Source organism: Spodoptera frugiperda, chromosome 5 (assembly GCF_023101765.2).
Source record: "Spodoptera frugiperda isolate SF20-4 chromosome 5, AGI-APGP_CSIRO_Sfru_2.0, whole genome shotgun sequence".
In the NCBI taxonomy this organism is placed as follows: Eukaryota; Metazoa; Arthropoda; class Insecta; order Lepidoptera; family Noctuidae; genus Spodoptera; species Spodoptera frugiperda.
Window position 1 is genome coordinate 2,731,170 of NC_064216.1, and position 24,512 is coordinate 2,755,681.

The 24,512-nt window shown below is 35.5% G+C and overlaps 1 protein-coding gene across 1 annotated transcript; it reads right to left on the reverse strand.

The window, feature by feature from the left end:
• Nucleotides 1–295: 295 nt before the first annotated feature.
• LOC118271940 (lysozyme) lies at nucleotides 296–14,419 on the reverse strand. The gene is made up of 4 exons (XM_035588210.2): nucleotides 14,220–14,419; nucleotides 3,637–3,831; nucleotides 2,542–2,615; nucleotides 296–777 (listed from the first exon to the last, which is right to left on the reverse strand). Exons 1-4 carry the CDS (start codon nucleotides 14,284–14,286, stop codon nucleotides 625–627), a joined length of 489 nt encoding a protein of 162 aa, XP_035444103.1. The 5' UTR covers nucleotides 14,287–14,419; the 3' UTR covers nucleotides 296–624.
• Nucleotides 14,420–24,512: the final 10,093 nt, after the last annotated feature.

Below are 24,512 nucleotides of genomic sequence, written 5' to 3' on the forward strand. Positions count from 1 at the left end.
AAGTGTCATTTAATAAATAGGGGGTGAGCCTATTGCCATATCCTGGGAAAAATTCCAGACTCCGTGCTACTACTGAGAAATTTTTGAGAACTCGAATAAAGCCCAGTAATACTTTGCCTGACCCGGGAATCGAACCCCTTGTCTGGCAGTCGCACTTGCGATCACTCGACCAAGGAGGAAGTCTTATTAGATATTTAATTATTATGTTGGCTTACTAATGTAACTGTTTGACCAGACGCTATCAAATACATTTTAATGAATTCACCATAAAATCAGGAAAAATAAAACCAAAATATAACCCTAGAGACTAGTTCGATTTTATTACTTATACAAAATAAAAATGTTGTTATTCAGAAAAATTATAAATAAGTACATTTTTTCGGTTCGTCGTCGGTTAAAATAAGAGTTCCTTAGCATTATACATAGAAAACGAAGACATTATTTAATTCTAAAAAGTCAAAGATTAAAAATTAAACGGACTTTAGGAGAAGGACACGCTTTGAGGCAAAAAGTCGAAAGAAGACAGGGAACATATTGCCTTCAAAAAGATGGTAGAACGATGATAGTATATAAGGTCCTCTAAAAAGTCTCATTCTCCATTTTTCTTCTTCTCTGTTTCTAAGTTTAGCCGTACTGCTGGGCGTTGGCAACAGCAGCCACACATTGGTTGAAGACATTCACGTAGCTGAAGGGCAGGTCTCCCACGCAGCCATATCCTCCACGCTTGTGGATAGCCATGTAGTCATAGCAGTCGATACGGCCGTCACCGTTGCAGTCCTGGGGACAAAAGTCTCAAAGATTGGAGAAGATAAGTATAAACGGACTTTAGGAGAAGACACGCTTTGAGGCAAAAAGTCGAAAGAAGACAGTCCTGGGACATCGAATTGCCTTCAAAAAGTATGGTAGAACGATGATAGTATATAAGGTCCTCTAAAAAGTCTCATTAATCCCTTGTTCTTCCTCTCTGTTCCTAGGTTTAGCCGTACTGCTGGGCGTTGGCAACAGCAGCCACACATTGGTTGAAGACATTCACGTAGCTGAAGGGCAGGTCTCCCACGCAGCCATATCCTCCACGCTTGTGGATAGCCATGTAGTCATAGCAGTCGATACGGCCGTAACGGGTTAGAAGTCCCAAGCCTATCACATTGTATAATTAAAGAAAGATCACCAAGAAGATTACATTATAGACAAGTATAATTGTGACAAGAACAATGTTGTAACTAAATACATCACAATAGAAAAGGTAAACTTCGGATATATTCATAGCTAACCCCTTTTGGACCACAGATAGGGTCCAGTAGGGCAGATGCCTGATCTGGAGCTGCGGACTACCTAGCGGGTTTACCGGGGCTCCGACTCGAGAAGTAGGAGTAGGAACGAGGTGGTTTTTAGTTAGTAAAAGTCTGACACTCCCTCTCGCCTCGCCCAAGGCGAGAGAAGACATTGGATAATTTAAAAAACATCTCTTTTGGACCTAAGATTTGCCTACTTTTTAATACTTCTGTCTAATCGTCTAACTGCCGTTCTCAAAGACAAGATATTTTGCTCCGAAAATTAATTAAAACAATTCTTTAACCCAATGTTTAAGTAACCATTAAATGACTCAGCAGGACGGTAAAAGGTATTTTGAAAGATTTTGAAGAACAAAACTAATCTGAGTACGACGGTAAAAGGCATTTCGGAAAAAATCGAAGAACAAAACAATTTAGACGTTTCCTTTTTGTTTTCATCCATATTCTAAAAACCAATATGTTTATCAAGACTTGTTTATAAATCTAAGTAACAATTAAGCTGGTGAACATATATTTCTTTAGTTCTTTCATTGTGTAGGTAACTACATCAGAGCCATAGAAATGGAGACATCAACTATCTTTTATTAAATTCTACATTAGTTTATTTATACACGTAAGTATACGTAGTTTATTTATACACTTAAGAGAGCATTAGCAACTCAGTCCAGGCAGACTATTAAGCACATTTAAGTGGCCTATTGTGTCCCCAAGTCACTAAACTGTAGTCACGACTATTTTATTTCAATGATTACCATAATCCATGTGTAATTTTCAAGTTATTATTATTTTGTAAGCACAGATGACCTCATGTCCTCGCCATATGCAAATGGCTCCTTGGCCAGACAATGTCAATCAGATTTACATACATAGTTACATTTTACGCCTACGGATTTGTCAGGTACATAAAAAATGTTGTACCTACCAATGTTTGGTTTCATTTAGAAATAGCAATTTAGTTATTGAATGGTGCAATTATTGAAATGAAAACAGGAGTAAATCTTGAAGTTTTGGACAAATAGGGTGCTCATATTTGGAGTAGGTTGGCTAGTATTTATTTTTGAGACAAAGTAGTATGCTGAATAGAGCTTTCTTTTCTTTAGGGTCAAACGTGTGACTCCTTCCGCCCTGGGTGAGTTGAAAGGGAGTATCAGAGACTCTTACAGACTAAAAACCACGCCATTCCAACTGCTTCGAGCCGGAGCCTCAGTCAAGAACTCCTTGCAGTTTTAACCAGAGCTAGACAACTTACCTGAGCGAATTTCCTCATGTATCCTTGCACGGCGAGGGCAGCACAGTAAGGGTCGTTTGTGCAGTTCGGGTACGCTGTAAAACAATAAAGCACGTATTAGCCACTATGCATATATATTTTTTTGCATGTCAGAAAGTCCTTATGGGCCTTGTCAGATGTTAGCAACAACAACATGACTTTTTATCTGGTGATAAATTGGTGCAGCGATAATCTACGGAACTATTGGTTCGAATAGACTATTGGAGTTTCTTGTTCGTTCTTTTCCATTCGAAGCTACACTTTGGAAGTAGCACCTAGCTTTACTGCCAGACAGACTGACGGATAATTCAATTTGACATTTCGAAAGTGCCTGATTTAGGATTAATTGAAATAAATGCTTTGATTTTGACTAATTATTTTTGTCCAATAGTACATTAATCGAGTCTAAAGGCTATATAATAGGTACATCAATGACTGACGACTGACAATATCATTTTGTTTCAATCAAGGACTACTAGTTCAACTGGAGAATCAGGTTAAGAGCTTAACATAATAAAATTAATCTTAATTAACATAATGAATTACTTTAATATATAACGTTATATTGACAAGCGTGCTAATATATTACACAGGATTATGAAATTATGAGCATGAGAATCATTAGGTATTTGTGTGTGTTTTATGGAGATTTGATTTGGTTTTATTATTAGGTATTGGTTTGTGTTCGTTAATTACCATTGAAGTACTTTAAAAAATAGATATGAACTTTTATCTTTACCTCATCCAACCGCTGGATGAGTTTGCTGAGTTGCTGACTAATTAGTTAACTCAATTAGTATGTTAATTTTACGAGTGCAAAGTTTTAAATAAAATTTTCATTGTTGTAGTTTTGGGAAAAACAAGATTTTCATTATCTGGATCTGGAAATTACTGGTGGTAAGTATAGATACAGCATTTGTTTGATGTTTTGTGATGATTTTTTTACAAAAACAAAAATGATCATGACGATGAAGCTTGGTAAATACCTACTCAATTTCAATTTACAATTTGAAATGGTCGCAATCACACATTAGCACATTAAAATGAAGTAAAAATCTGCATAAAAGAAGCTCTTACCATCAGGAGCGTCCGGCGACTGGTTGTTGATGGTGGGTTTGCCAGCATCAGCCCAGTATGCCCAGGTGATGTGGAAGAGGCCGCAGTGGTCTCCATCACACTGGAGGCCCGCCTTGCAGCCTGACACGGCCTGGCAGATGCAGCCCAGGCATACCTCCGTCACGGGCTGAGGTTCAGCCGTGCCCACCAGATGTGCTGGAAATTGGGAATTAATTATTAATTTTGGATTTGGGTGGGTAAGGTAAACTTTGGTGGAGTGAATAAGAGTTTTTTTTGGAAGTAAATAAATCAGGAGATTGAAAAACTGCAATGGCTGTAAAATTTTGTTCTTTTCTAAGTTAACCACTTGATAAATATAAATATCAATAAATAATATATGTCTAGATGGAGCTTCACCATATAATAAAAACAAAAATGACATATATACCTATAGGTAATCAAAGTATTACCTATTTAACAAAATCCGCGTTCTAAAATCACAATAACGTAACGCACGATTTAAAAAAACAAAACAAAAGAAAAAACAAATCGAACAAACCATAAATTCAAATAAATTCGCGCGCTTTTTATAACAAAAAACAAATAAATCAATAAAGGAGGTTTTATGTCGATGTGAAAATTCTTGATCCAAGGTGACATACCTTTGTATGGTGATGAGCTGATGACGAAATGTGTTGGTAAGGTACATAAGGTAGGTACATATGTAAATATGGCCGCAGTATGTAAGTTATGAATCCTTTTTACGGTCAAGGTACTGGCTGGTAGTTGGACCTTGCGTTGCTACGTCTGAAATGCGATTTATTTGTATAACCTGACCCTTATTGATTTGGTAATTGAGGAAAATTAACTTTAAAACGTTTTAGGGCAGTTTCTTTTTTTTAAGATTTCGGATTATTTTATGGTATAAGCGGATAAACGTTTAGACGGATCACCTGATGGTAAGCAATCGGCGCCACACACACACACACACACAAGTGCGTTACCGGCCTTTTGGGGATTAGCAATTTAAGGGTTGTTGAGGAATCTAGAAGATTGGAAATTGTAGAAAGGGCCCGAGTGTTGCCTCTGCGTGTCGATTTAGTAGAGTAACTGAAGAGTATTTTCAATTGTTTGTTACTTAAACATATCGAAATAGATTTAGAAAAAAGTAAGCATCATCTGCATCATAGATAATAAAAAAATCTAAACAGGTACAAAGCGAAGCTAATGTACGTATTCTTTGTTTTAATTCCAATCCATTATTTACTTCTCACACTTTGATATTTCTGTCACGTCTTTAGTTTGAATGTTATTTACCAAAAACTTTAGTTTTGTTACCGAAACAAATGCTCGGGTTTTTCTCAATACCCTTGTTTAGTAATCACAGACACATCCGTGTAAAAACTACATAATTATGAATGAATCATTACTTTTATTTCATTACTGTCTGTTATACCATTCAGTAGTTTTTGTTTGAGTAAGAAATACGTCATGATCTACAATAAATATCCTTTAAAAAATAACTAAAAATCACGGTTTACTCGCGTAAATTAGTCGAGAAAGCTCTACTAGTTTCAAGTCACAGAGGGACTCTTTATAATGAGCAGCGTGCGCAGACGCGGCGATGTCGCGCAGCCTACTGATTTTTACTTAATTTAGTTATTAAGTATAAAAGTGCTTTAAAAACTTTTCTTTTAACTACCGAGTGACTGACTGTACCCTTTGATTTTACCCGTAGTAAGCCCTCTAACTTTAACTCACCAACAACACCAACATAAATTAATGTCCACCTATTACTCGTACGTATGTCGATGAAGATTACATCGCCATTGTTCTCAAAATGCGTCAGATTCAGATGTCATCAAGACAAACAAATTGCTTAAAAAAATAGATTTAAATGTCGAGGTGAAGGTCGCTTAAGGTCATTCCTTAGTAGTTCGTCCAAATATGGTGTGTTGAAATTTCAAATATCAGATTTACGCGTGTTTGTCTATATTATGTAATAATATTCTTGAATTTATTTATTTGCGTGTAAATAGGTTATGTACCAATTAGTGTCTTTGTTTTTTCGAAACATATTATTTAGTTGTTCATACATTTAATTAACTTGTTTAAAACACATTTTTTTCAAGGGGGGGAAATCATCCAGTGCTGTCTCCCGCCCCGGGCGAGGCGAGAGGGAGTGTCAGACTCTTACTGACTAAAAACCACCCCGTTCCTACTCCTGCTTGTCGAGCCGGAGCCCCGGTAAGTAATCCCCAGCTTCGGTGTTTAAAACACTATAGAAAAAGTATTAATATTTTATAACCATCTTGTCGTAATATCAAACAAATCATTCTTGTACACGATAAAATAAACATGGAATATATAAATAATAACAAATGGTTTCATTAATAATAATAAATAGTAAAAATCCCACATGACGAGAATCTTGTGAAAGCTGAAAAAGATAAAGCCAGTAAATATCTTGATTTAGCTCATGAGGTTGTCGACATGTGGGATGTAGATTCAGCAATCATTGTGCCGATAGTCGTATCTGCCAATGGCCTTATAGCCAAAAGCCTCGACCAACACCTGAGTAGGCTAACGTTAGATGGTTGGATCAAGAGCCTGATGCAGAAGGCAGTACTTCTGGACACGGCGCGTATTGTCCGGAAATTCCTCTCTCTTGAGCCCTGACCACCGGTAGCTTGGATTTATCCCGTTGCTGGTGGGCTACTGCTTTTTATATTTTTAAATGTTTTATTTTTTTCTTTTTAATTTAATATTTAAAAATGTAACAAAAGTATAAGAAATAAATGAATGAACTGGTTTATAAATAGTAAATATAAATAAATACGGAAATACACCTTTAATCTATATATTAATACGTGATGCAAAAACTTTGGACCACATTTTACGAAAATTGCGCGGACGTAGGAGCATAAAATTTGGTATACTTATAGTTTATGTGTAGGAGAAGTGCATAGCGCTAATATTTTTCAAAAATAATGCTTATAAAGTACATTAAATCAATAAATAAAACATTACACACACATGCATAGTATCTGATCGTATTTGACAAAACGTCAAAATCGATAGACATTGCGATGATATTCTCACGTCTCATATGAAAAGAGTTTTATAAAAGAGTTTGAATTAAATAAAAATTATCCTTCAACGTACGTTAAGTGGTATTGTAAATTAAATCATATATGGTCGAATTTCGGCCACTAGGCGACCACTAGTACTATTTATTCATCATCGACATTGACCTATTAGGTAGCGACCAGATTAAAAGCCTAGTTACTCCTACTACGGAAGTTATTGCAGTTATTATAATAATTATTATAATAATGTATTATCTAAGTCATCTAATACACATTACTCATGAAGTGGCAAACAAAAGAAAGGATTATAAACTGGAAAATTATATATTACTTAAGTCTTTGACTGCCAATAGAAAACTGTTCAAGGCAAATCCTCCGCTAACGTCGGTCACCGGTGACCACCACGGCGTTCAATGTGTTAAAGTTCAAGAACGAATGTCTATTGTAATTCCTAAGACGATATGTAATGTGTTACACTTTATTTATTATGCTAATTTAGTGGGTGTGGTTATTTATGTTGACAGGACAGATTTTGTGATGGCCAGGTGGCAGCACTGGTGAGTAAGATCCTTCTCGTCTAAAATGGCTGTTGGTATGTATAAGTTTTTAAACTGACATGGTCACATTCATTCGTTCATTAGATAACAAAACGGTATTTTTACCATGTTTATTAGTTTTTACGAGTTTCCGATATTTCGGTACTATTTCAAGCACCATGATCATGACGCTTGAAATAATAAACATGGTTTTTTAGTTTTCCGTTCCGTTTTCAGTTCTAATGATGTTGTTATGTATATCATCGAAAGGATATTTTGGATCGAAGGAGAGGATTAGAAAACATCGTGTGAACTTTTTAAAAATAATAATAATCACATTAATTCCGTAATGCGGAAGAGAATTTATAATAGAGCTATCTATTACATATTACACAGCCGAGGTAAACTCACAATATCCGCATATCGATGTCCCTATAAAAAGTTGAATAAGAAATTACATTCATAAATCATGAATAAATGAATATTAATGCAGTAAGTAGAGCCAACATCGAGTTGATATCGTGTTGCATTGTTTATAGTGAATGATTAGTGACGTCACGTTTTGACCTATTCTAGCCGTTTGACATTCTGCACACGGATATCAGTGATGTCATGTGTAGGTGCTACGTGCTTGGATCATGGACTATCGTGCTTGACAGGGTCCATAATTGTGACTAAATACTGTATTTTCCAACACCTATGTGCATTATGGGTGCAATAAATACTTGAATACTATTGTAGCTATGGTAACAATTTGTATTAATAGGTAACACTTTTAAAACGTGAGAGGGTTTTGTAAACGTTTCGTTATTTAAAGTTAATTTATACAGTACCATTAGTACGGGTTTGCTTTACGTTTACCAAAATCGAAACCAACGCGCTGATTCGCCGGCTCGTATGAACCAACCAATCAGAATCTCATTCAAGGACTCGTATGAACTAATCTGATTCGCCGGCTCATATGAACCAACCAATCAGAATGCCGAACACGTTCTTGTTAAACTTAAAGCAAACTCGTACTAAGGTCTTTGGGTATAATTAAATAGGTGCAATAGAAAGGTTATTTTTAAAACTTTTGGCTGGATTAAGACTGTTAATCAATATCATATTGGAACCAGTATCAGTCACAAATTCGTATTAAGTAATGGCGAATAATCATTGGTTCACCATACAAACATAAAACTGTAACTTTTATGTTTTGTTTTGTTTTATCCAGTAAACTATCGCATTGTGTTAAGGCTTGGTTATTAATAGAATTGATGAGATACCGGCATTGAGAATAAAATGAGTTTTTAATACAAAGTGCAGCTGATGTCAGTGCTAGGGACCTTGAGTGACGTGGCTTGCTTTAATTTAATTAACGTTTTATTTATATGGGCATGTAGAAAATATAGGTACCTACATTGCGTTACAGAGAGGTGTGTGTTCTAAGTTTGAAATCGCCAATCCGCATTGAGTAAGTATAAGTAATCCGCATGGTGATTAATGTTCAAACCTTCTCCGTGTGAGACGAGGTCTTTAGTCAGCAGCAGATGATGACAGATTTATAGACTCTAATAACGGTGTATCTAATACCGGAGGTTTTAACAGTTTATAAATCTAATTAAGAACATAGTTTGATTAGTGTATTTATAAACAATACGACTAAAATAGAATTAGGTACTTAGATCCGCCTGAGTATGTTTAATTGTTTGGTCGTTTTTTTCACGTCATATGTTTTTAATTAGGATTTCGTGCAAAAAGCGAAAATTTTAATTACAATCACTTAAGTTTGTTATAATTCGAATTTCGAGGTAATAAGCATCTTTAAAGGAAATTACAGCAAATAATTGGAGTTTATCTTTGACGTAGATCTTTAAATACTATCGAAGGACATACAAAATATATGTTGTACCTATCTACGTGTAAGCAACATGCGTGAATTTGTTACTATTTAGCAGGCTCCGATCCGGTTGGCATCCGGTTCGTCTGGTGGTCTACCGGACCGGTTTGGCGACATACTCCTAGAATATTGCATACAAATTAAGGTGCATGCGTTGGTCGATAGCTTGGTTCAACTCCAAGGTCAGAGAGAACAAAGAAATGGATTTATTTCTAATAGAAGTAACGAAGTTTTGGTGTTTCATCGCTTAAGACTTTTAGGATCCTAAGGGGATTTTTAGAGTTATTACAGGCCTGTGTTGCTTTACTCTATAGTTTTCCAGAATGGTTTTAGTTAAGCAGTTTGTTCAAACAATGTTAACCGCAGTGTTTTAACGCGTTTATATTTTCTTTATTGTAAGATTGTAATCTTACGGGTGATGTTTAGTCAGTAAGAGTTTGATAGTCCCTCTCGCCTTGCCCAAGCCAGGAGAAGCAACTAGATGATTTTCTCCCCTTAAAAAAATACAACTATAATCAAGTCAATTATGAATGAAACTAAAGAAAATCATTACTTGCTCGTATGCAATTTCATATGAACAGTAGAGTGATTATCATAAATCTATTTACTTTTAACACATTTTGTCAAATATTCACATGACGGGTGCAAATATTGGTGCTAACCGATCCGATGTACCTTATGACATTGCTGGCTGTATGTATGATGCAAGTGTTGCTCACAAATATGACATTACTGTCCATATACGTGGTAGTATTGCAAGATCGAAAAATGTGGAAATTCCAATGCCTAATTTAACCTGAATTTGTAGACTTGTTTATTTATAGAAGTATGGAGAGACTATTTTTGGTTGTGGTCAGTCGTTTAACAGTCACAAATATAAAATGTAATGTGACCGAAGTCTTTTCATTCCCTTTAAAAGTTAGAAATTCATTTTTGTCACGTCAAGTGAAAGTCAAAATTATTTATGTATTTCAAATTGACCGGGAAGGCACTTTAGAAGGTCAAAACAAATAGTATAATATTAAAAAAGAAAATGTCTGTCTGTCGGCCAGTCCTCTAGTGAAGCTATTTGCTCGTCCCAAAGCGTACCTAGTCAGTTGTCTTGAAACAAACAGTATATTACGCTTTGCTTATTTTTATGGATGAATTAAAGTGATTTGATTTGACATGTCATGTCCTTCAATTTTAACGCAGATTGATGTCGTAACCGATAGACAAAGGAAATCGACAAAGGATGGATGCTAAAATAAAATATATAATACTTCAATCATCGTGAGAACCATTTAATCCGATACCAATAAAATCTTCGTATTAAAAAATAAATGCTTTATAATTGGATTCGCTAGAATTAGTTATTAATTGTCAATATCGGTAACAATGGCGATTAGATTCCAATTAATTACCGATACACTGCATTGTTTGTGACACTTCCTCTATTTACTTTAAATATAATTGCTAATGTATATTGTTACTATGGTGCAATCTTTCTTTGATTAGTTCTATGCTTAGGTATATAGGCCTTCATTTGCCATTTGATGGTTGCATGCATTCGTCACATTACTTAAAGGAACTCCAGAACTGGCCCATTAGAGGTCGAATGCCCCTTACAAGTGCTGAGGGTGGCCACCGCGGTCATTTTAGTGAGGTCAAAATCCAACACTCCCTAGTCTTTTATCCCCAGAAAGCTGGGCGCCTTTTTAAGGTTTTCCCCCCTCATAAAAAGGAAAAAAGGGCCTTAAAGGAAGATGAAGATTGCACAGTTGGCGCGGCGGCTGGCCAACGAGTAGCGGGTTCGATTTCCGCGCGGAGCAACTCTTTGTGTGATCCACATATTGTTGTTTCGGGTCTGGGTGTCATGAGTATGTGAGCTTGTATGTTTGTAAACGCACCCACGACACAAGAGATTCACCTAATCCTAGCGTGGGGCAAGGTAGTAAACAAAAAATTAAGAAACAAATAATTATCGTTGACATAAAAATGATTTATTCGTTTCAACACTAGTTGGCAATTCCGTAAATAAATCAGAAGTGACAAGTTAATAAATAGCTTAACTACAAACATAAATAAAAATATACAGCCGATCTAATGACTTAATAACATAGCAATAACTTCAAGTCCCCAGTTACCTATAGTTAAGTATAATCACGTAGATATACAAAGTTGTTATCTATTATCTAAGTTGTAATTTAAAATTTCGCTAGTAAAAGATGTGAATGACACTGATGTGCTTGGAGTCAAAGTCAGAGTCATATCATTTATTCCAATTAAACTATAAATTGGTACTTTCGGAAATATGTTAACAAATAAAGAAATAAATAATAGTCTGTCAGTCTATCTGTCAGTGAAGAAGATTAGGAGAGTTAACCTTTTTAAAGAAGTGAGAAATAACAGCACTGAAGAAGAATTTGTTCGGGTTATTGCATATTTGTATAGGTCTGTCTTTAATTTTACTAAAACCAATTCAGACAACAATCTTATTGTGCAGGTTTATTTACCTACGTCAATATAAAACAACAACAACAATTGACTACGAAGTCGCGGATATTTTGACGTTTATTTTTAACCACTTTTTTATGAACCAGATCTTTTTAAACCAGAATTTTAAATGCCACTTGCATGTTTTAACGTCAGTTTAATTAAGGAAACCAATCAAATATAGGCACGCCATCTATATAGCTATGTATATTACAATATATAGGTAATAGTTGTTTATACATTATAGTGCCAGCAACTTTTTTAGAAAGGGGAAAACCCTCCAATGACTTGTCCCGCCTTGGACAAGGCGAGAGGGAGTATCAGACTGTTACTGACTAAAAACCACCCCGTTCCTACTCCTGCTTTTCGAGCCGGGACATCGGTAACCCACTAGACATTCCGCAGCTCCGGAGTACCAGCGACTGCTTTTTACTTTAGCTTTATAAACATAAAGGAACTTTAGCCATAGCAACACACACGGCAGGTTATGACCACCACAGATGGGGCCCAGTAAGGCTGATGCTTGAACCGAAACTGCGGACTACTTAGCGGGCTTACCGGGGCTCCGGTTCGCAAAGCAGGAGTAGGAACGGTATGGTTTTTACTCAGTAAAAGTCTGATACTCCCTCTCGCCTCACCTAAGGCGAGAGAAGTCACTGGATGATTTTCCCCCTCAAAAAAAGGCTTTTAATAACCTTAAAAAAATAATATTAATGTAATATTTTCTACAATAGGTACACACATTCTATTTGCACCATTGACCCGCAATAAATAGTTTTGTTACATACATTGCTTGCAATAGTGTGTTCGATTGCCAATAACGAGGTTTTGAGTCCAATATAAGAGATTTAAACTTAAAATTTATAGTGTAATGTTTGTAATTGTGACGACGAAATATTGGTTGTTGTATTCTATTACAAATTTAATAATCCTCCGCTTGATATTTTACTTCCAATGTTGTAATAATTTATGTAAATAAAATATTTAAGTACTAGGAAGGTATAATAAGTGATAACCCACTTTTTGTCTACATTGTATTCAAAATGTGGGTTATTAGATGAAAAACCCACAAAATTCCTTTAAAATAAATCTAGTTAGTTGTTCACGGAACTAGTACCGGTAATCAATTAGGTACGAACGCGTTAAAAATGCATAGAAAAAACTGTTTTACATAATAACATAATGTAGGTATGTAAACTACGGTATAAATACACGTAACATCACTGAATAAATTTATTTATTTCTACATAACTACATATATAGGATTTTTTACGCAAATTCAATTAGTTATTTTTCACTCAATAACCAATTTTTTAAGGGGGTATAATCATCCAATGACATCTCTCGTTAGGGCGAGGCGAGAGGGAGTGTCAGACTCTTCCTAACTAAAAACTACCCCGTTCCTAATCCTGATTCTATAAACTGTTTGGAACTTGGATCTGCAATGTGTTTATTCTCTTTGATTAAAATCCTTTATGGAACTTGATACCTAGTTTAACCCATCGTGCGCCGGAACGCAGATCAATGCGAGACATAATGTATTTTCTATTGTTGTCTTAGGAATATACCGGTTATTATAGGAAAGGTGAAAAAAACGTAATTGGTAAACCTAGTGTTCAGTTACAAAAACATGAGGCTTCGTTCTTTTGCGAGATACAAATTAGGTATCTGTATCCGTAGTTAGTTAATTTTTTATTAGCTCTTGATTCTTTAAGGTCATGTACCTTAGCTACTAAACGAAAACATGCATTTTTTACCTTATACTTTTAAGGATTGCATCTTTCTCAAAAGCAGTTGAACATGGAACATTTGAGGGTAATTTATAATCAACTCACTTTTTTAAACAAAAACAATATTTTTTTCTAAGCTTTTTTGGTCTTTTGGTTGTATTATTAAGTAAAGATTAAAATAATCTTGCTGTAAATCAATTTAATAATATTGTTTAACTAATTTTATGAATGGAAAAAATCTGATAAATATTTAAATAAAAAGGTGGACAGACATATTTATGTATTTTCGAAACCAGTTTCCGAAGAATATTAATTTAATTTATTGAGAATTTGTTTACAAAGAATCTCACCTTGACTGTTGACATTATTATAATTATATTACGAGATAAACTAGACATTCATTATACCTAATAATTTATTTCAGAAATATATAGGTTAGTAAGACAGTTCTAATTAAATAAAAAAGATAAATGTCCTTCTCATTTCCATAAACCTGTCGGTAATGGATATTGAAATATAAAACAGGATTTTAGCTAAGCTACATCTGAAGCTGCTAAAATTTTATATGCTTTTATATAAGGTAGAAAATAGAAAATTAAAGTAAGTTGTTTTGTAAAACTATTAGTATGGGTACCTACTAATTATTTTGTAAGTGTAAATCTAAGTAGTAAGTAAGTTGCAAGTATGTTATATTGTGTAAAAGAACGATGGGGTTGACATTGTCAATCTCATACAAAGTATACGACGATAAATACTTTGAAAAAATTAGACTAAAAAAATTAAATGTTATAAAAACCGTTGCAGTTTTTCAAACCCATATTTATATTGATAATTCGTGTATGAGCTTTATAAAAATGTGTAGTTAATAAAATAATAAAAAAAAAATACTAACAGACATCAGCGGCGCACACAGCAACTAACAACAATATGGCACTCAACTTAATCACGGCAGACGCCATTTTGGCGATTTTTAAAAAAAGAACTAAAAAAATAAATTTAAAAAAATGTTAACTAAAATAGTGTAGCGTGCGGTTTCACGCACAGAACTCGACTGGCAATGAACGTGGCCTTTGGCGGTTTATATTGCCATGTCCGATGACTTGAATCATCGTCGTTCCATGAATTTATCGAATTTTGATTTCGATTCGTTTTGCTGTCATTGTCAATTTGTATCCGTGTAGGATTCTGTTTCATTCTCCTTTAGGTTAAGGTTAAAAATCTTTCTTTGGATTATTTCAATGATTTTCTGCACCATCATATTTTTTTTTATTGTTGTTATTTTTTGAAGAGCTTACAACAGAGATTTTAGTTGATATTCTGGCCTGAAAGATAACTGAGGCCCATTGAAATACAAGGGACATTCATTGCATTTCACAATATTCTTAATTATTTTTAAAATACTTCAAAAAAGGAGATGCTCAATTTGACCTGTAAGTATGTATGTTTGTGTGCGATTACCTCGCGTTTGGTTAAACCGATTTTGATGCAGTTTACGGCATAGTACCTAATTATAAAATTTAGGAGAAGATTTTAGGGATATTACCTGACTTAAGTAATGGAGGTGATAAGGAAAATTGTAGGTGATTCCTTTTTTTATTATAAAGTTTAATCTATCATTACTAACAACATCGTTTAGAATTAAAAACTGGGAATTTCGTAGAACGAATTTTCTTACTCAAAGTGTGTGTAAAGTCTCTCTCTCTCTCTCTCTCTCTCTTACACACACACGTATAACGCCGGCAATAACGCCGAAACGCAAAGTATAATTTTAAGATCTGAAACTATCGGGATGAAATTTTGAACAGGGGTAGATTATGGTCTGGGATAACACATAGGCTTTTTATCCACGGAAATACGGGCGAAGCCGCGGGCTAAACTACATAGGTACCTAGAGGTACTTATTATATAAGTACATTATTATGTGGTTTATGATAATTAAATATGTGCAGAGAGTCTGCGGTTAGTTTAGTATATGTCAGTAAACACATAGGTACCTAATGTCGTTCACAGTCTGAATTAAAGAGCACATTCCGCCATTTTTTGTTGACTATGACTTTTGAAGCAGATACCTACGAACGTGTACCGACACCCACAGTTCAATAAGTGTGTAGATCAGAATTTATTTTATTTAATTGAAAAGGTTACAATGATATAAAACCAATTAGAGTAACTTATATAGGTACATAACTAAAGCATAAAACATATTAAACAGGAATTAACAGCATTCATAAGTTCAGCCCCTCGCAGTACTTCAGGCATTCCGACAAAATCTCCTTCAATCCACGAACAGATCATTTGTTGGATTTGCATCCAAGAGACCATTGAGCGCGGCCAGAATGCGAGGAATCGGTGACGAAAGAATAAAGAGTACCTACGCGTACCTTCTTTTTTGATGGCGTGGGGAAGCCTGCAAAAGGCGCCTAGCTTTTTGGGGAAAAGACTAGGGAGTGTGGGATTTTTACCTTACTAAAACCACCCCGGTGGCCACCTTCCACACCGATGATTGACACTGAGTCCTCTAATTAGACCTGCGCTGGAGCCCCTATGCAACGCCTGTTACGGCACATCCCTAGGACCTACACACTCACAGTACCAAATTTTTTTGCTTTATACGAAAAATCTAGGTTATATCTTTCAGCCCAGTGATTACAATTTCTATCGCATATATTATATACAATTATTGATTGGAAAAATGTATGAAACAAAATTTTAAAATCTGTATTATTTGTTAAAAGAGTAACGAATGTAGTTTCTTGCTCGTTCTTCTCCATTCGAAGCTACACTTTGGAACGAGCACCTAGCTTCACTGACGGACAGACTGAAGGACTATTATTTATTTCTTTATTTGTTGACATTTCAAAAGAGGTTTATGGTTTAATTGGAATAAATGTTTTGACTTTGACTTTGAGATTATTTATTTTATTTTCTTACCTGCATACTAAAGAAGTAACTTGGTTAAAAAAGCAAAACATTTATTATACCTAGGTGCTAATCCTGGGAACACACGTCGCGTCGATGCGATGCAAATATAGACGACGATATAAAAACTACATTTTATTTACACAAAATATTTTTAAATTATTTTACATATTTATATGATAAGTGAAAACGATTGAACGGACAGGGAGTAGGGCAACCATGCTTAAACAATGTTACAGATATTTTTTCAAGTATTTTTTTAATAATATTTACTTATTTATTATTTTAAACAAAGAATATAGGTGAATGTAAGAATTGTAAAGTCAGAAGAGTTAGGTAGGAACCTATAACGCTTTTATTATGTGTCTAAAAGAGGACGTAACATTAGGTAAACTTCAGTATTATGTGCAATGTGCACTATTTCGGTATTTGGGAAAAGATCACAAACTCTTTTTGATTTGTTTTTGTAAACTAGTTTTTCCAAAACATTAGATACCTACCTACCGCAATACGGGGTGAATAGAATGCGAAGGGTGAATAGATACAGGAATCGGGTGAATAAGTAGATGTTAGGACATTTTCTCAACATTTATTTACCCCTCTTTTGTATCTATTCACCCCTCTTCTGTATCTATTCAGCCCTCGAATTCTATTCATCAAGTTTTACCATTTGTAGCAGTAAATACTGCAGTAAAAACAACATGAATTACATTGATAAACATATATTACAAAGGTACTATTACAAGATACATCTAGTACATATCCGCTTAGATTTCCGAGGAAAGTAATTTGTAAAACAGTGAAATATAATTATCTTTTTTTACGTAAGTTGGTGCATAATTTTTGCCAGTGATTGTTATTCTTACGAAGATATTAAACATGATCGTCAACACATATGTATACATGTATGTTCGAAGACCATGTAACCACATCCTTTATCTTGATTATAATATCAAGTAAATTATTTCAACAATGATAATAACACCTACATCCGGCTCATAACGCATGGGAGATTACCTACCAGGGGAAAAAGTTTTGTACCGATTTCTTAGTCACAATTTCAACTAAAATATATTAAGTTATTAGAATGTTTGACTGGTAGTAGTTCTGATACTAGAAGTTAATGCTCTGTACCCTTAGTACGAGTCTGTTTTACGTTTAACGAGATCGAAACGAGAGCGCGTTCGGCACTCTGATTGGTTGGTTCATTCGCGTCGGCCAATCACAGCGCCGAACGTGCTTTCGTTTTGTTTTCGTTCAACGTAAGTCAAACTCATATTAAGCTGTCTGGTATGTGCTCTTCCGCATATCATATTATTCATTCACAATACATACAATATTCTTTCATGTCATTATCTAATACGTCAGTCAGCGAGTGCCATTTAAACGTATCCTTAAGTTATTCATTCAAGATTGTCTGACAGGTTATAGTTGAACCAAAAATCATGGTCACCCGAACCGGACCCACGATGCTTAGTTGTTTCAAGTTCAAGTTTGTTGAGCTGTAACTGGTTCTTATATAAATTGAAACTGGTAGTGGTAATACAGGGTGAAGATTGCCAACGATGCTATCGCGACGACATTGTCAATGTACTGCGACGATTGAATTGCCAAGGTATAATAATGTATCTAAGTGTGGGAGAGCCATGCTTCGGCACGAATGGACCGGCTTGACTGGACTGATAGAGGAAAACAGACGTGAAACAACGCGATGTGTGAAGGAAGTTACCGGAGGCCCAATCATCCTAATCCCCGATTCCCCAACAACTACAAATTGCTTATCTTCAGGTGATCCGTCTGCTCGTGTACCGGCTTATACAATAAAAAAAATCTTTTACTTGTGGAAAATCGCCAACCTGCCTTGAGCAAGCGTCGTGGTTAATACTCATTCCTTCTTCTTGTGAGAGGAGGCCTTTGCCCATTGCCTTTTATTTACCAAAAAGTTATGACATGTGGACAAGTGACCCGATGAAGGTTACAAGACTTGCAGGACTTGCAGCGAGTAGCCACATAAGCTTATTGATCACTTACAAAATTGGAGATGGAACAAATCGTGCTCAGTCACAACACAATAAACTCAAATTGTTTGCATAAAACATTTATTGTACCTACACATAAAAACACGTAAAATTACTTCAAAGCTGCAACGAAAATAAAAAAAGTAAATATTTAAGTACCTAGTTTATGTTCTGGCTCTAATTTTAGTGCAGTTTTTTAAATTTTGTCGAATAACTTTCCTGTACTTGAGTTGACCTTTTCCTGTTTATGTATAGTTGGTTAAAGTGACGAATCATCACCAGATATGTTTGGATATTGAACAAATTATATCATGTGTCTCACTGTAATCTGTACTCTTAGTACGAGTTTGTTTTACGTTTAAAGTTACCTAAACGAGAGCGACTTCGGCGCTCTGATTGGCCGATTCGAATAAACCATTAGTTGGTTTATCAGAGGGCCGAAGGCGTTCTCGTTTCGATTACTTTAAAAAGAAAACAAACTTGTACTAAGGGCTACTGCAGCTGCACCTAATCACATCACACCTCCAACTCTCCAAGTTGGAGGACCGCATTATTCAGTATTGAACATGTTTTTAGGAGTAGGTAGCACAGTGGTCACATACTGCCGTGCAACTTGCATAGCGAGGGTCAAGGGAGACGCATGCCTTCCAAGGATGTGCCGTAGCAGGCGTCACACCGTGGGGGCTCTCGGATCCGGAGCAGGTCTGTTAGAGGACCCAGTGGACCTTACAGGTGCTCAGGGTGACCACAGGGGTAGTTTTAGTGAGGTAAAAATCCCATACTGCCTAGACTTTTATCCCCAGAAAGCTAGGTGCCATTTGACGGTTCACCCGTCTTAAAAAGAAAGATACCCTGTTACATATGTGTATTTTATAATTAATATAAAAAGCTTGTAATTTGGAAGAATTTAATGATACTAACATTACAACTTAAGCCATGTTTATGAGTTCATTCGTGATGATGGCGCTTGCAACAGTACCGAAATATCGGACTCATAGACATAAAAAAAACATGATAAATATCCCGTTTTAATTTGTAATGATTGTATTAGTGATCATGTCAGTTTAAAAACTGATATTATTGATATTTATACATTAGACTACTTGTTGACTATACTAAAAAGCTAAAACTTTATTGTGGACAAAAACCAATGTAAACGTGTAGCAATTAAGTTTAGTGATTTGATTCCTGTACCTAGCCAATAAAAAATCTCAACCTGTATATCTATGGTAATTTAAATACATAGAGTTGTATAGCTCCAGCGGGTAGCAACCGACTGGCAACACTAATGAAATAACGGAGCATTTTATTTTACGATCACGCTGAATGTACAGTTTTATAGATACAACGGTTTGATATACTTATATACCTAGCTAGCTACTTCATTACTTTTCTTCTATAATCGATTTTTTATGTTCATTGGTTGTCTAGCTTTTTTATGGTAAGCGAGCAGACGGATCACCTGATTGTTAGCAATCGCCACCGCCTATGGACACTTGCAACGCCAGAGGCGTTACAAGTGCGTTGCCGGCCTTTTGGGGTTAGGAATTTAAGGGTTGTTCGGGGATTGGGAAGGGGGGTTATTGAGCCTCCGGTAACCTCACTCACACAAAGCAAGCATTGTTTCACGTCGGTTTTCTGTGAGGCCGTGGTTCATTATTATCACTCATTATCAGTCTGAGGCTATGTAGATACTCAGACGGAGAAGACAATGAGATTGTCAATTTTAAACTTCTATCATCATAGACAGGGAGTTCAGGCTAAATGCAAATAGTACAGTTCGGTTTCAGAGGAATTTCCTCCCATGGTCCCTCCGATTGTGGAATGAAATGAACTTTTGCCGAGGTTTACCTAGAGGACTACGAGATGGGGTTCTTTATTAAGGGAGTAAATAGATGTTTATTTCCGCACTCCATTAGCTGGAACATAATATTGGTTACGGTACTCACGGTTAACAAAAACACCTCGTCCGAGTTTTTGTTACCTACATACGGTTACTCGTAACGTAACTGAGATTAGGTAAGTTTAATCATTCATATACATACATATACCTAGTTTACTTTCACTTACATAATGTATTATATCCAATGGATTTATTCCGCGGATTTAAAATACGCTTATAATGTTTATTTTTTAAGTAGGTATAGGATAGGAAATTACTAATTTAGGTACACGTGGAATGTTTATTTTTTAAATAATTAACTACTTGCTGGTCTCTCTCGTTGGTCGAGTGGTCGCAAGTGCGACTGCCGGACAAGGGGTCTCGGGTTCGATTCCCGGGTCGCGCAAAGTACTACTGGTCTTTTTTCGGATTTTCGAAAAATTTCTCGGTGGTAGCATGGAGTCTGGAATTGTGTCCAGTAAATGGCAATAGGCTCACCCCCTATTACATGAGACCTATAAAACAAATGGTGAAAAGTGGGTGTACATTGTATAGCGGCATTAGGTGCCGTAATGTGCACCTCTGCCTACCCCTACGGGGATAAAAGGCGTGACGTTGTGTGTGTGTGTGTTAACTACTTATAATTTCTGAAATATGTAATAGGTAGGGGAAGTCCGGGAGAGTTGAACCACTTTTAATATAAAATACCATAATTATTTGTTTATTGGGTTTAGAGAATCGATTATACACTTATGTGATGCCTTACTTTAGTAGGTATATTTGTGTTTAATTATATTGCTAATAAATGCACTAGTAACATTTTATTGGCATTTTACTAAAAAATGAAAAATGAGTCAAGTCTCCCTACCAACAGGGACACTTGAACCGAGGTATGGGGAGAGTTGACCATATTGTTTTTGTGGAAAATAAAAATTATTTTCGGCTTCAATCATAGTTTTAATATATTATCTTATACAGTAATTAACTTGTTTTTAATACTGCTATCAAAGAAAATGTAATTAACATAACATTTTTCAGGGTTCCGTAGCCTGTCTGTCTGTCCGTCCGTATGTCACAGCCATTTATTTCCGAAACTGTTGGGCCTACATAGTTGAAACTCTGTAGGTTGATGTATTTTGATAACCGCTATCCGAATTTTGAATAAAAATTAATAAATTTAAATATTAAAGGGCACTCCATACATGAAACTGAAAAAAACATTTTTTTCAGCTAACCTATCCGTGGTGTCTATGGATAGGGCTTTAAAAAAGGCATTAAGGTTCCTAAAACCACTTTTCGTCAAAATCAACCGTTTGAAAGTTAGACGCTTCCAAAGTGAAAAAATTAGTGTCCCCCCCCCCCTCTAAGTTTTAAAATAAGAGAGTGAGAAAACTAAAAAAATATATGCTGTAGATTTCAAAAGAAACTAACAACGAAAATTGGTTTGAACGAGTTTCATTATTAGTTTCTAAGAAATAAAACATTTTCAAAAACCGCAAATATAACTTTGTCGTTCATACAAACACTATGCAAAACCAAGTTATTTTATAACTTTTATATTGTGGCATCTACTTGCTACTACGGAACCCTTCATGGGCGAGTCCGACTCGCACTTGGCCGGTTTTTTTTGTAAAATTGTTTCAAAAATGCCATATTTATTTTTCAAGTTTGTCGAATAGAAGCGCCTTAATTTCATCTATGGCATTTTGCAATTCCATTTTTGTAAGTTTTTTTCGTTTGCGAGCATTTTCAGGAGGCTTGTATTGAAAAGGCATCGTAGAAGTTGGCACTGCAAAAACAATAAATTATATTAAGACAGAAAAAATATATTAAGTAGGTATAATTTCCCTGCACAGGAAGACATGAACCACTGAGCAAGTCTCCCGCAACCACCCTGGTGCAACTCTCCCGCTCACACTAATTCCCAATTTAGTTTATGACAAACAAAAACCGTTGATCGTAGAGAAAAACACTAAGCACACGTCAAACTACATTTGTTTGGCAATATAATAATATCAACACACAATACGTACCTCAATAAATACGACAGCAATCACAAAACTACTTAAAACAAAAAAATATACTCCGCAGCAACAGAAACACGTTTTACATTGTCACTGACGAACCACACCACTAAGATGCAAAATGGCTGCATACTTATGATTGGCTTCTTGAGTGCGACCAATGAATGTTTTGACGTTTCGTTCGCACTAAATCCAAATACAATTTTGAAAGGTGGTTCAACTCTCCTACCTGGGCAAGTCTCCCGGTTTTCCCCTACCTTTGAAATTATGTTACGTATTAGAATTTAATTCAAACGAAATTCTGGGTACCTACCTAATGTAGGTACTTATGCATCAGTGTCTAATGAAAAATGTTTAACTATGACTCGATTTCTGTCCATGCTTGCTTCTCACACGTTGACACTAAAGGATGAATGTTAACAACATTAAAACAAGAATATTATTGTCTATGTCCGGTAACATGGCGAGATGGCGCGAAAGTGGAAAGCACACCCCGCAGCCGCCATTATGGCTAAATAAAGCCTCGCACCTTGATTATTTTCCCTCGTTCTCGTGGGAACATTTAAACAACTTTTCTGCTGGTTTAACTACTTTTCTTAGTAATTTAGACAAGAGATATTGCAATTAGTTTGTTAGTTACGCTTCGTAGTTAGTAGCACGGAGGCTGGAATGGCAGCTTAAAGTCAAAATTATTTATTTCAAATAGACCGGGAAGGCACTTTTGAACGTTAAAGCAAATATTACAATATAAAGAAAACAAAATGTCTGTCTGTTGGTCAGTCCTCTAGTGAAGCTACCAGCATCAGCCATCAGCCAGCTCGTTCCAAAGTGTAGATTCCTGTGGAGAAGAACGAGCGAGAGCTCTGAGGAGAAAGGCTGGAGGATGAAACTACGAAAAAATAATTTGCATTGACTTAAAACAGACAATTTGTGTGATGATTGTAATATTTGTATAGGTAGGTGTAGACTTGTAGAGCCTAAACAGTGGAGGAAAATAAAATATAAATAAACAACATCACCTGAGTTCTGAATTAAAAAATAGAATTACGTAGCTTTTTTATTTTTTTAGGTTCATTTTACATCCGTTATCAATGACCGCCTCCTTATTTCATAATTCGAATTTGGTGCCCGTCCCGCCCCTTCTTTGTCTGGCAACACCGATATTTATAAGCTGAATTTTCCGTTACATGCACGATATTGTATCACGATTTAGATTTGAGGCGGATAAATTAGTCACGATTACTGCTAGTCTGCTAGCACTAGATTTAAAAGAATCTGTGTGAAAAATACATTATAACAAAATAAGTGTAGGTCGTATTTTCTGTAGAAATCCGCATCAAAGTCAATAACCTTTGATCACCGAAAAAAACGTCACTTTATAAAAAAAAAACTCACTGTCACTGAAGAAATCAATTATTTTTTAACGTGTAAATGGTTACATCAAAAAATAATTGACTGAAAAGACTTATTTTTGAATTTTAGAAAAGGCAGGTTCAACAGACTTCTGTAACCAATAGCTTTAATAGATAGGTTTAGGTGGGTTGTACTTGTTCCTCATTCTATGCAAATGATTTTCTCACAACTTTAAACTAATTACAACAACTTATTATTGTAACACTTGCTTAATAAGCACATGTCAATATTTTATTGTCATTACACAAAGCTATAATTTGCATAAAAATTGTACCTAATGTAATTTTCCTTGTATCGTCATGTTTGCGTCAAAAAATACGTTGTCTCCCACATTATTACTTATGGCTGGTTATTCCTAGAAAGGCAGGCAGAGGTGCATATGCATAACATCAATAAAATACGTGATTACAAAATAAAAATGATAAAATTTAACCTCACGCTTACGCAGAAACGAAGATCTTGGAAAAATAAAAAGTATAGTCATAATTGGATATGAAATAGTTTTAATTTTTTGTTTTCTAAGTATCGAGCTTTTGGTATTTCCCAGATTAAAAATAACACTGACATATGTAGTCGATTTAAGAGTGGGAGAGCCATGCTACGGCACGAATGGATCGGAGTGATACCACGGCCTCACAGAAAACTGACGTAAAACAACGCTTGCATCATGTTTCGTTGTGTGAGTGAGCCTCCGGTAGGAGGCCTAAATCCCAATTTTCTTATCCCCAATTCCCCAACAACCCTTAAATTCCCAACCCCCAAAAGGCCGGCAACGCACTTGTAACGCCTCTGGTGTTTCGGGTGTCCATAGGCGGCGGCAATTGCTTACCATTAGGTGATCGGTCATACCGTAAAACTTACAAAGTACTTAGCTTTAAAATCATAGGTCATGGCCATACTATTTACGTCATAGAAATGGGAACTGTACA